Below are 10,741 nucleotides of genomic sequence, written 5' to 3' on the forward strand. Positions count from 1 at the left end.
CCCCTCTCAATTTCAGGAACTCTTTTGTTCATCTTGCATCTCGTGTTTGCAGCACATGGTAGAGACGTCTCCCCGGCTGGGAAGCAGGGGCCTGATTCTGATCATACCCTGGTGTAAATCAGGAGTAACCCCACGGGGCCCCGTTCCTCTCTCACCCAGGTGTAAATCAGGAGTAACTCCATTTAGGTCAGGGGAGCTGCACTGGTGTCAAACTGGGGTGAGTAAGAGGAGACTCGGACCCGTTGTTTTCTGGGAGGCTGAGCGTGAGCTTTGCTTTGGATTAAATCTCTTTGCGGTCCCTTTGCTTAGACCAATATCTCCCATGAGCGGTTCTAGCCATTTTCCAGCGGGTCCCTTGCCCTCTCTCTGCACAGGCTCCACCCCAGAGTCCGCCGGGCGGTGCTTCATTTAAAGAGGCACTGCCCGGTTGAAAACAAAACCCGGGCTAGAACGAAGCCGGGGCCCGGCCCATGGGAATAGCACCTTGCACGCGAAACTGCTTTACCCGGGCACCTTCCCCCCCCGCAGCGCCAACACCCCGCAACCAAGCTGGGCTGCGCTTTTGGTCGCTTCTCAGGAGTGCATGTGCCCAGCGCTGCAGCGTCCGCCGTGCAAACCTCTGCCCCGCAGCACCGCGGGTTCGCCCCCCGCTGGGAGTCTGTGGCGCGGGGATCGGGGCCTCGCCTAGAGCTGAGCAGCCACAACCTGCTTCCCCCGCAATCGCCCGTTCAAATAAAACACCCCTGGGTGCATGTCTACGGGTGTGGGCGGCGCGGCCCCTTTAACACCCCCCTCCCCATTGGGTTGTGCTCGGCAGCCGCGCCCCTTGCCGGGCAGGTTATAAAGCAGCCGCCGCGCTCCTATCCCGCCTCTCCGACAGACGCAGCCGCTGGAGCAGTCCCGTAAAGCAGCAGGAAAAGCAGCGCAGTGCACCATGCCGGTGGTTCTCGGGTACTGGGACATCCGCGGGGTGAGTCTGAGCTGCAGTGCCGGGAGCAGGGGGGGGCTACTATTTTCATTTCCCCCTGGGCCTGACTCTCTAGCCGAGTGGGGTCATGTCTCCGGAGGCTGCTGACGCTGGGTGGGTGGGACCCTACCAAATTCAGGGCCATGAAAAATGTGTCGTTGACTGTGAAATTGGGTCTTGTCTGTGCTTTTAACCTCTACTGATTTCACGGGGGACACTGGCGTTCCTCAAATGGGGGGCCCTGACTCAAAAGGGGGCTGCAGGGGGTCACAAGGTAGCTTTAGGGGGTTGTGATACTGCCACCCTTACTTCTGTACTGCCTTCAGAGGTGGGCAACTGGCAAATGGTGGCTGGTGGCTGGGCAACCAACTCTGAAGGCAGCTCCCCGCCAGCAGCAGTGCAGAAGTAAGGATGGCAAGACCATACTGTGCCAGCCTTACTTCTGTGCTGCTGACTGGCTCTGAAGAAGTACCACCCCCCCCCCCCCCCCCCCACACACACACAATAACCTTCTAACTTCCCCACACACACACACACAACTCCTTGTTGGGTCAGGACCCCTACAATTACAGCATGCTGACACTTCAGATTTAAATAGTTGAAATCATTAAATTTGCAATTTTAAAAAATCCTAGGACAGTGAAATTGATCAAAATGGGCCATGAATTTGGTTGAGCCCTATTGATGGAACCTGCTTGTTAAATATGCCATACAGCCCACCTGCGCCTCCTTGCAGCAAAAGGAGCATGTGGCCCCTGCTGCTTTCCTGCATTGTTTTCAACAGAGCCCTCTGCTGTTGCAAGAGTCTCTGTAGAAGAGCACCCAGAAAAACAAAATAAGGCTGCCCCTGTGCTTTGGCCCAGGGGGTCTTTAGGGATCTGTAGGTGGCTCTGGGGCTATGGGACAGGCGTTGGGGAAGTGGCCTGTGTTCATAGGTGGTGAGTTACATGGGCCAATGGTGCCCGTGCTCCATCAATATTTAGGAACGTGGGCCTGGCTCCACCAATGTTTGGGCTTACCATGCTTTAGGGAGGCCCCCATGCTTCAGGGGGACATAGGGTCCAGGGCAGCCTGGGGGGTTAGTGGGGAGCCTGATGCCGGCAGCAGTGAGCGATTTGGCCCCGGTGCACCCCACTGGCTCCTCGCATTGCCATGGGCAGGTAGAGGGCCAAAGCCCCTGGCTCAAGATTGGAGGTGGGGGAGGAATCTCACTCCATTATCTATTTCCCTTCCCACTCCAAGGGGAAAATGCAGAACAGGGATGGTCCCAAACTGTCCCAAGCCACTGGAAAGCAGAAACAGCCTTACACCTGAGCATGCCATCGCCTGCTCCCACACACATGGTGCTGCCCACTGTAGCCCTCGTGCCTTGCACGGTATCCATGTGGGAAGGGCTCGATTGCAAAACGGTTACACTTGCAAGCCCTGTGTGCAGCTGGGGGTGGTAGGTTTTGAGGTTTGTCTGGCACTGGGCACCAAACTGCACTTGTTCGAGCCTGCCTTGGTGGGGAGCTCATAGCAGTTTTGGGGGAACTGACGTGAGTCTGGAGTTGCCTGCCTCTGGTGGCAGAGTGCTGCTCTGGTGGTGGTGAGTTCTAATCCAGCTCCTCTCACTGACTATATGTCCACAGGCAGGACTGTTGGCCTCATGCAGGGTTATTTACATTGTTTGAGTACTTGATTTGGCTGGGGCCTGGTCTTCAGGTGATACCCATTGGGCACCCAAAGTTAGAAGCCATTCTTTAGAAACTAGATCTTAATCTGTGCCTCAGTTTCCCTACCTGCAAAGATGATGTGTGTGATGGAAGTGGTGGGGCAAAGGAGACTGACCTGCCTTTTTTATGGGCTAAGATGTCTAAGCACTTGAGGACGAGTGCCGTAGTGACTGTCACCAGGGAGGGGACTGATGGGTGAAAGAGAAGTCACTGCTCCCTTTCATTGCTGCAACCACAGTGACCCAGCTCCTGAAAGACAAACCATGACCTTTGTCAAAGGAATCTCTTGGGGTTGAATTTCCAGGCTGCTTTTGGGGTGGGCGTGGGGGAGGAGGGACGATGAAGTTTGTTCAGTGAACTCCCTTGAGGCTGAAGAATTACATTAGACCAGGAAGACTCTCTCTCCAGCTTGCAGGCTGCCAGTGACTCTTTATCATGTCTCCTGTGGCTCTTGCAGCACATAATTAAAATACTGATTTAAATATTAACCAATCAGGATGCTTATGCTAGCCAATTGTAGTTGCTGAATTAATACTTGCACTGTCATTTTGCTGTGAGAATCATATAAGCTGTAGATATTTCCTGCCATACTGTTTAAATATGAATATATAGTACTATAGTAAATGAAATGAGTTCACACCCTTGTGGCTCTTCTGGGTAAAGCTGATGGCTAACTTGACTCCTGTAGCCCGAGGTCGGAATCCCCCTGCTCTAACGCAGGCTCTCACGTTGCCCTGGTCTTCTCCCTGCAGCTTGCCCACTCCATCCGACTGCTGCTGGAATACACGGGCACCGCGTACGAGGACAAGATGTACAGCTGTGGGGAAGGTGAGTGGTGCAGGCAGGGAGCAAAGCTAGCCCTCCCCAGCTCATTGAGTGCAAAGCTTCCTGAGGGGCCAGGAATGGCTCGTTTGTGTAGGAGCTCTGCTCCCAGCTCTGCGGAGACACCCCTTTCCCTTGCCAGGCGAAAGGCTCTAGTGAGCCTGCTGGTGGCTGTGAGGGCCTCTTGCCTGGCTGACTTGGACTAGTCACAGCTCTGTGCAGTCTGAGTCTCCAGGGAGCAAAGGGCTTCCTGGTCCCTACAAGAAATTCTTAGCATGAATCTCCTTCAGTGGAATGCCATGCATTCTAGAGGGTCATGTGCTGCCGCATGCTGACCTGGTGTTTGGTGGGGTAATGTTTACACTAAGGAAGTAGGGAAGGGATCCCACAGTCCTTGGCTGTTGGACTGGTATCTGACAAACCATGTAGTCAGAGCTGGATTAACCAACATACCAATGAGGCCTGAGCCAGCCTAGGGCTGCTAATCTGCCAGTGTCTGGCTGTTAGACCTAGCCACTAGGAAATTTAGAGTTAACTCTTCATTCATTCATTTCAGGACTGTGTCCTGTCTTACCAGTCTCCTCAAACACCTGCTCCTAGCTCTCAGCAAATCCCACTGCACTCTCTAGAATCTAATTTAGTGAATGGACTAATAGTCTGTCTTTAAAGACAGCTAGAAAACTACCTGTTGCAAGGAACATTTTCCCATAACAAACTCACGAGAAATTTGCATGCTCGTTAGCTTGGGTTTTTAATCCTCCATCCCTGGCATGTGCTCTGGATTCTCATGGTGCCTGAGTACTTTCAGCATAAAGGGAATTGCTCCAGATGACCTCCCCAAATATCTTTGCTGCTCTTGTGAGGCAGTTCAGCATCTAAACACTTGTTACCAGTGGCTTAGGCTATTGCTACCATGGAGAAGCCCCCCATTTTATCCTGCACCAAGCGGTTAAGTGTTGTGACAGGGTCAGGCCAGATGGCTACAGGAGAGTGATAGAAGGCAGATATATTCGCCCCAGATTAAGTAGGTCTCTTTTCCCTGGGTAAGGTAACAGGGAAGGTTCCAGGACAATCAGGAACTTTCTGGAAACAATTAAAGCAGACAGGCTGATTAGAACACCTGCAGCCAATCAAGAAGCTGCTAGAATCAATTAAGGCAGGCTAATCAGGGCACCTGGGTTTAAAAAGCAGCTCACTTCAGTTTGTGGTGTGGGTGTAAGGAGCTGGGAAGTGAGAGGATGCGCTGCTGGAGGACTGAGGAGTATAAGCATTAACAGACATCAAGAAGGTGTTGGGAGGAGGCCATGGGGAAGTAGCCCAGGGAATTGTAGCTGTTGTGCAGCTGTTCCAGGAGGCACTTGAGACAGCTGCAGTCCACAGGGCCCTGGGCTGGAACCTGGAGCAGAGGGTGGGACTGGGTTCCCCCCAAACCTCCCAATTGACCTGGACTGTGGGTTCTACCAGAGGGGAAGGTCTCTGGGCTGTTCCCCAACCCACATGGTGAATCTCTGAGGCAAGAAAATACACCAATAAGTGCAGGACCCACCAAGATAGAGGAGGAACTTTGTCATAGTGTATGTGTTCTGACATCCTCATTGCATGTAGCTCTAATAGTATCTGTCAGCTGTTGTCCATGCTACTGCTTAGCACCTGTTGCATGCAGCAATACAATCTTAGGTTGGCATCATGTAGGATCAGGGGAAGCGACGTTGGGTTGGTTCACTCTTCAGAGGTGGGACAGAACTTGGTACTGCTGACCTCCAGGGTGAATAGTGAAGCTGGGTCATTACCCCCGAGTGCTCTGCTGAGCACAAGTAGTAATTTAGGGTATGTCACCCTGCAAAACGTGTTCGCCTGGGCTGGCTAATTCTAGTTGCCTTAACTTCTTGGTTAAGGCAGTTGTAGTTCTAATGTCAAGTAGCAGGTAGACTTAAACACCAGACTCCCCTCTAGTCTTTGGTCAACAGATTGAGTTAAAACTACAACTGCCATGTCTGTGGTCATTAGGATTTTAACTTGTGGTAAGGACACTTTCTCTTGGTGTGAAAACACTGTTAGTGTTCTCATGCCCTGGCCAAATTCTAACTCTTGTCACCACATTCTGCCAAGCTGAAACTGCAGAGGAAGACCAACTAGATAGGGCACAATGCGGGGTGTTCTCAAACATGTTGCAGAGGGTTGTGGTGAGCTGATGGGACTGCCCCATCTCACCTGAGGGGCAGTAAGTGTGCATGGATCACTGCTCTTATTGGCCAAATAAAGTCCCAGTATGCTGAGAGGTTTTGTACTCAACACTGCCCTCTAGAAACCAAGAAGGCTTATTTCCTCTTACCTGGTGTAGGCTCTTTCAACCTGTATTCCCAGCAGGTGTAGTTCCACACTGGTTACAGCTCTCTGGTGTTATCCAGGCCAGAGTTTTTGGACACACTGCAAGTTGAATTGGCTGACAGTGGACTTTGAGTTTATTATTTACAACTCTGTCAATAACTTAACAGGGTGGACTCAAGTTAATTGGCAGCCGACTCAAATTACAACAGGTCCTGAAACTGTGTACCTGTTCTAAAGAAAGCTGCACCTGTTTTAAGTTAGGGTGCAGTTTTTTTTAAACTGGCTTAGCTATACTGGTGTGAAGGGCTGTGTAGACCTTTTTTATTTCAGTTCAGACCAGGCTTATAGTTAGGTGTTTCATTTTAGCATGACTTAAAACCAGAGTAAAGGGGAGCCACACAGCTTTTTGCACCAGTTTAACCTTCACCAGGTTAGAAATTTCACCTTAATTTATACCAAAGCAGCCTTCTTGTGTAGACATGGCTACTTGATGACTGGGAGAGAGCTGGCCTGGAAGGATTCCGGCTCAGGCCCTCTTTGACTTAGGACCTGACTTTCAAGAGTGCTGAGCCCCTGGTATGTTCTCCACCTTCAGTGAGCTGATGTTGGTCAGCACCATGGAGAATCTGCACCACAAGTGTGTGCCATGCTGCCCCAAGATGCTAGGGGGAGGAATTAGGTGGATGTGTTGGCATTGGCCTGGGATCTACCCTCTCTGTTCTCCTTCCAGCTCCAGACTATGACAAAAGCCAGTGGATGAAGGAGAAGCTGGGACTGGATTTCCCAAATGTATGTAGAGTTACTCTGGGTGGGTGGGCAGGCAGGTCCTTCCTTGGGGTGTGGTGGGTTTGGGAGTTTCACTGATTAAGATGGATTCTGGGTGGGGACCAATGCTGGGGTATCAGTGGGGTTCTTGTGCAGAAGTAGCAGGGAGGGGGGAGTGTGGGAGCCGGAGAAGTGGGAAGAGCTTGTTTACTAACCTTGCCTCTGATTGCCCTTCCAGCTGCCCTACCTCATCGATGGCAAGAACAAGCTCACGCAGAGCAATGCCATCCTCCGGTACATCGCGCGCAAGCACAAGTTGTGGGAGTATTGGTGGGGGGAGGTCTGGGCCTCACTAATGATCAAGGGGCTGGGATTTGGCTGGGTGGCTGCCGGTGAGCACTCTGACATTTGTTGTGTTTCCCAGGTGGCGAGACGGAGGAGGAGATGCTGCAAGTGGACATGCTGGAGATCCAGGCCATGGATTTCCGTATGAGCCTTGTAATGATCTGCTACAATCCTGACTTTGTGAGTTCATCCATGCTGTCCTGGGGGCTGCAACAAGACCTTGTTGATTTCAGGACAAATCCCACTCCAATACTATGCTATTGGCACACACAGCATTTTCCATACTACATTGGGTCCATTTAGCTGGTATTCTGCTTCTGGCTCAATACTTAATCCTTCAGGGGCAGGTGAATAATGGTCTGAGTCACTTGCATAATGCTGTACTGGCTCTCACAGGTGACCTGCCCTGAAACATGATACTGCTCACCCTTAGATCCCTATTATGACAATGGCAAACTCCAGGTGCCCTTCCCACTACAAGAATTTACTGTACATTGGGTGGGCACAGGGTTGCCTTGGTCTAATCCACAGTGGTCTCTGAAAACTTTCCCTCTTCCTCTCTGCAGGAGAAACTGAAGTCTGGCTACTTGGAGCAGTTGCCTGGGAAGCTGAAGCTGTTCTCTCACTTCCTGGGGAAGAGGAAGTGGTTTGCTGGGGAGAAGGTACATGGTGGGGGTGTGATTGGGGGAGGGGCATGGGAACAGACTCAACTGCCCTGTGTCACTTCTCTCTTCTCTCTCCAGATCACTTTTGTTGACTTTGTCATGTACGACATCCTGGACCAGAACCGCATGTTTGAGCCCAAGTGCCTGGATCAGTTCCAAAACCTGAAGGATTTTCTTGACCGCTTTGATGTGAGGTTTGCCCTGACTCCTGTAATGCACTGCTCTGGTTATCCAGGGACAGCCCAGCTGCAAACATTAACTCCTTTGCAGAGAACTGGGCAACAGGCAAAGAATTTCATTTGCTAACAGATACAGCAGCTGCCAGAGCTATTGCTAACAAGTACTTGTTAGTGCTTCTGGTGGTAATGGAGATGTCAGACTGCCCCCCTCTGGTACCAGTAGGGCAGACAACTCTGGAGGGAGTGAAGTCGTCTTTGCTCTGTAACCACACAGGTTTTTCCCCTCCCAGTGCCCTGTAGATTTGCTTCAGCCCTGACCGAGGCCTTCCTCTGAGAGTCGTCTCTCTCCTTGGCCATGTATCTGATGGGCTCTCTGCTGGCCTCTGAGGGACGGGCTACCTCCTTCTCTAATGGAGAGGAGCCACATCTTGGTGCCCTGCTTGCTTGGTGATTTTGGCAGACACTCTTCAGGTGGCATTGGCAAGCTGGGATGGGACACTCCTATCCTGTGAGCCCTCCTAAGCAATGTCTCTTGGGATTTCCAAAGTACACTTGCTCCTGTTTTACTTTGTCCTTGCTCTGTATGTTGTTGGCCATGAGCTGCTGTGGAAATGGTTGAAGTGGCAGGCACTGGTTCCAGGTGGAAATAGGTGCTGGGACAGAAAGGAAGCAAAAGCCATACTTGCCATTAGTAGTTTTCTCTATTATCCCAGCCTGACTCCTGCCATAGCTTCAGTGAAGCAAGAGAAGGTCCTTGTATGTGGAGACTGGCCCATTGCCCCGATCCAGTCTGCCAAGGTACAAGGTAGTATCCGGGAGCTGGTTATGGATTCCTAACTTTGGCCTGGGCCAGGGCCAGAGCAGAGAGCAGCAATGGGGCTGCTCTAACCTGTGGCAGGAGGCAACAGTCCCTAAAGGATTATATTACAACTGAGGATGTGCTCTGGCCACTCCCTCCCTGGGGACTGTAGGGAGGAGGTACAGGAGCCAACTTTGCTCTCAAGGGGTCACCACTATTCAGTGCTGGGGGAAACCCTAGCTAGTTGAGGGTGTGGCCACTCCTTGAGCAGCACAAAGGAAGTAGGGCAGAAAACATCCCACCATTCCAGCAGGTATAACTGGTTCCTCAGGGACTTGCTAGACATCTCACTGATCAGACTCCTGACCAGGGGATGTGGGGGACTCCCTTTGGTGTGGCCCAGAAGAGGCTTCATATTCATGTTTCAGGGGGTTGAGGCTGTGTTGTGAGGTGGTTTGGGAAGCACGGTCTCCCCTCTCCTCAGGGCTCTTCCTCTGCTCTCTCCTTTCTCTTCTCCTCCCCTCCCTCCCCCCCACTCCCCCAGGCCCTGGAGAAGGTCGCAGCCTACATGAGCTCTAGCCGCTTCATGAAGACTCCCGTCAACAGGATGGCCAAATGGAGCAACCAGAAGAAGTAGATCTGTGTGGAAGGGAGGGGCTGGAGAGGAATAATCCAGAGCCCCTGTCATAACTATAAAGGGAAGGGTAACAGCTGTCCTGTGTACAGTACTATAAAATCCCTCCTGGCCAGAGACTCCAAAATCTTTTTCCCTGTAAAGGGTTAAGAAGCTCAGGTAACCTGGCTGGCATCTGACCAAAGGACCAATAAGGGGACAAGATACTCTCAAATCTTGGGGGGAGGGGGAGGGAAGGCTTTTGTTTGTGCTCTGCGTGGGCGTGCGTCCTCTCTTGGGACTGAGAGGGACCAGACATCAATCCAGGTTCTCCACATCTTTCTAAACAAGTCTCTCGTATTTCAAACTTGTAAGTAAATAGCCAGGCAAGGCATCTTAGTTTTACTTTTTCTCAACTTGTAAATGTACCTTTTACTAGAGTGTTTATCTTTGTTTGCTGTACTTTGAACCCAAGACTAGAGGGGAGTCCTCTGAGCTCTTTAAGTTTGATTACCCTGTAAAGTTATTTTCCATCCTGATTTTAGAGATGATTTTTACCTTTTTCTTTAATTAAAAACCTTCTTTTTAAGAACCTGATTGATTTTTTTTTTTCCTTGTTGTAGATCCAAGGGGGTTGGATCTGTATTCACCAGGGAATTGGTGAAAGGTTTCTCAAGGCTTCCCAGGGGAGGGAATCCATTGGGATGGTGGCAGTGAACCAGACCTAAGCTGATAGCTAAGCTTAGAAGTTTTCATGCAGGCCCCTACATTTGTACCCTAAAGTTCAAAGTGGGGATACAGCCTTGACAGCCCCCACTTGCTGTTTGTGTATGGACTCCCTCAGATCAGATGTTGTGAGGGGGTGGACAGTTGAATAGGTTAAGTGGCGGCTTCAGTGAATTGCTCTGTGGAACAATCACTAAACGTGTGTAGTGACCCTACTCTGAAATGACCAGCCAATAAATGTTTAGTAATTGCACAATGGCTCCCTCTTGCTGAGTTACCGTAGCCTCCCTGGAGGAAACCAGCCTCTCCAGTGCTGCCTCTTCCCTGCGTCTGTTCAGTTAACCAAGCTGGGAATAGCCAAGTACCCAGCACCACATCACATCTCCTACAGGGCATCAAGACCAAATCCTGCTTTGGCTTTGATGCCTCTGCAGTTGTCAGTGGAGTGGCGCAGGTAGAACCTCCCCCCCTCCCCCAACCCCTGGTCATGTAGACTCATGCTGTTGATGTACCTCCCTTGGTGGCTAGGGTGAACCAAACTGAGACTCAGTTGGTGCTGGTCAGTGCTGCTTAGTGGATTTAGAGGGCTGCTGTTACTATAGATCCTCTTCAAGGGAAGAGGCTCTGGCCTGTTTCCCATTCCATCCTCGTTGGTGCTTAAAAGCCCTGTCTCCTGGCAACCAATTACAGGTACTTTCCTTGGGTGCCCTACCCTGATGACCCTGGCCTGTGGGGGAGTGATGCTTCAGGCTGGGTTGCCATGGCCCTGGCAACTCAAGGACCAGTATCATCTGAACTTGCAGGGGAGGCTTCCTGT

General features: G+C 51.3%; 1 protein-coding gene across 1 annotated transcript; it reads left to right on the plus strand.

Moving 5' to 3' along the window:
• Positions 1-863: 863 nt before the first annotated feature.
• LOC128837407 (glutathione S-transferase Mu 1-like) lies at positions 864-9,795 on the plus strand. The gene is made up of 8 exons (XM_054028579.1): positions 864-970; positions 3,435-3,510; positions 6,563-6,621; positions 6,836-6,937; positions 7,030-7,122; positions 7,509-7,604; positions 7,686-7,796; positions 9,130-9,795. Exons 1-8 carry the CDS (start codon positions 935-937, stop codon positions 9,220-9,222), a joined length of 666 nt encoding a protein of 221 aa, XP_053884554.1. The 5' UTR covers positions 864-934; the 3' UTR covers positions 9,223-9,795.
• The last annotated feature ends 946 nt before the right edge of the window (positions 9,796-10,741 follow it).

This window comes from Malaclemys terrapin, chromosome 4 (assembly GCF_027887155.1).
Source record: "Malaclemys terrapin pileata isolate rMalTer1 chromosome 4, rMalTer1.hap1, whole genome shotgun sequence".
In the NCBI taxonomy this organism is placed as follows: domain Eukaryota; kingdom Metazoa; phylum Chordata; order Testudines; family Emydidae; genus Malaclemys; species Malaclemys terrapin.

What these genes read in the sequence shown, in the direction of transcription:
- LOC128837407 (XM_054028579.1), top strand. Translation starts at nt 935, where the DNA reads ATGCCGGTGGTTCTCGGGTACTGGGACATCCGCGGG. An exon ending in GGTACTGGGACATCCGCGGG is followed by an intron (nt 971 to 3,434) that starts GTGAGTCTGAGC and finishes TTCTCCCTGCAG; the next exon opens with CTTGCCCACTCCATCCGACT. An exon ending in GATGTACAGCTGTGGGGAAG is followed by an intron (nt 3,511 to 6,562) that starts GTGAGTGGTGCA and finishes TTCTCCTTCCAG; the next exon opens with CTCCAGACTATGACAAAAGC.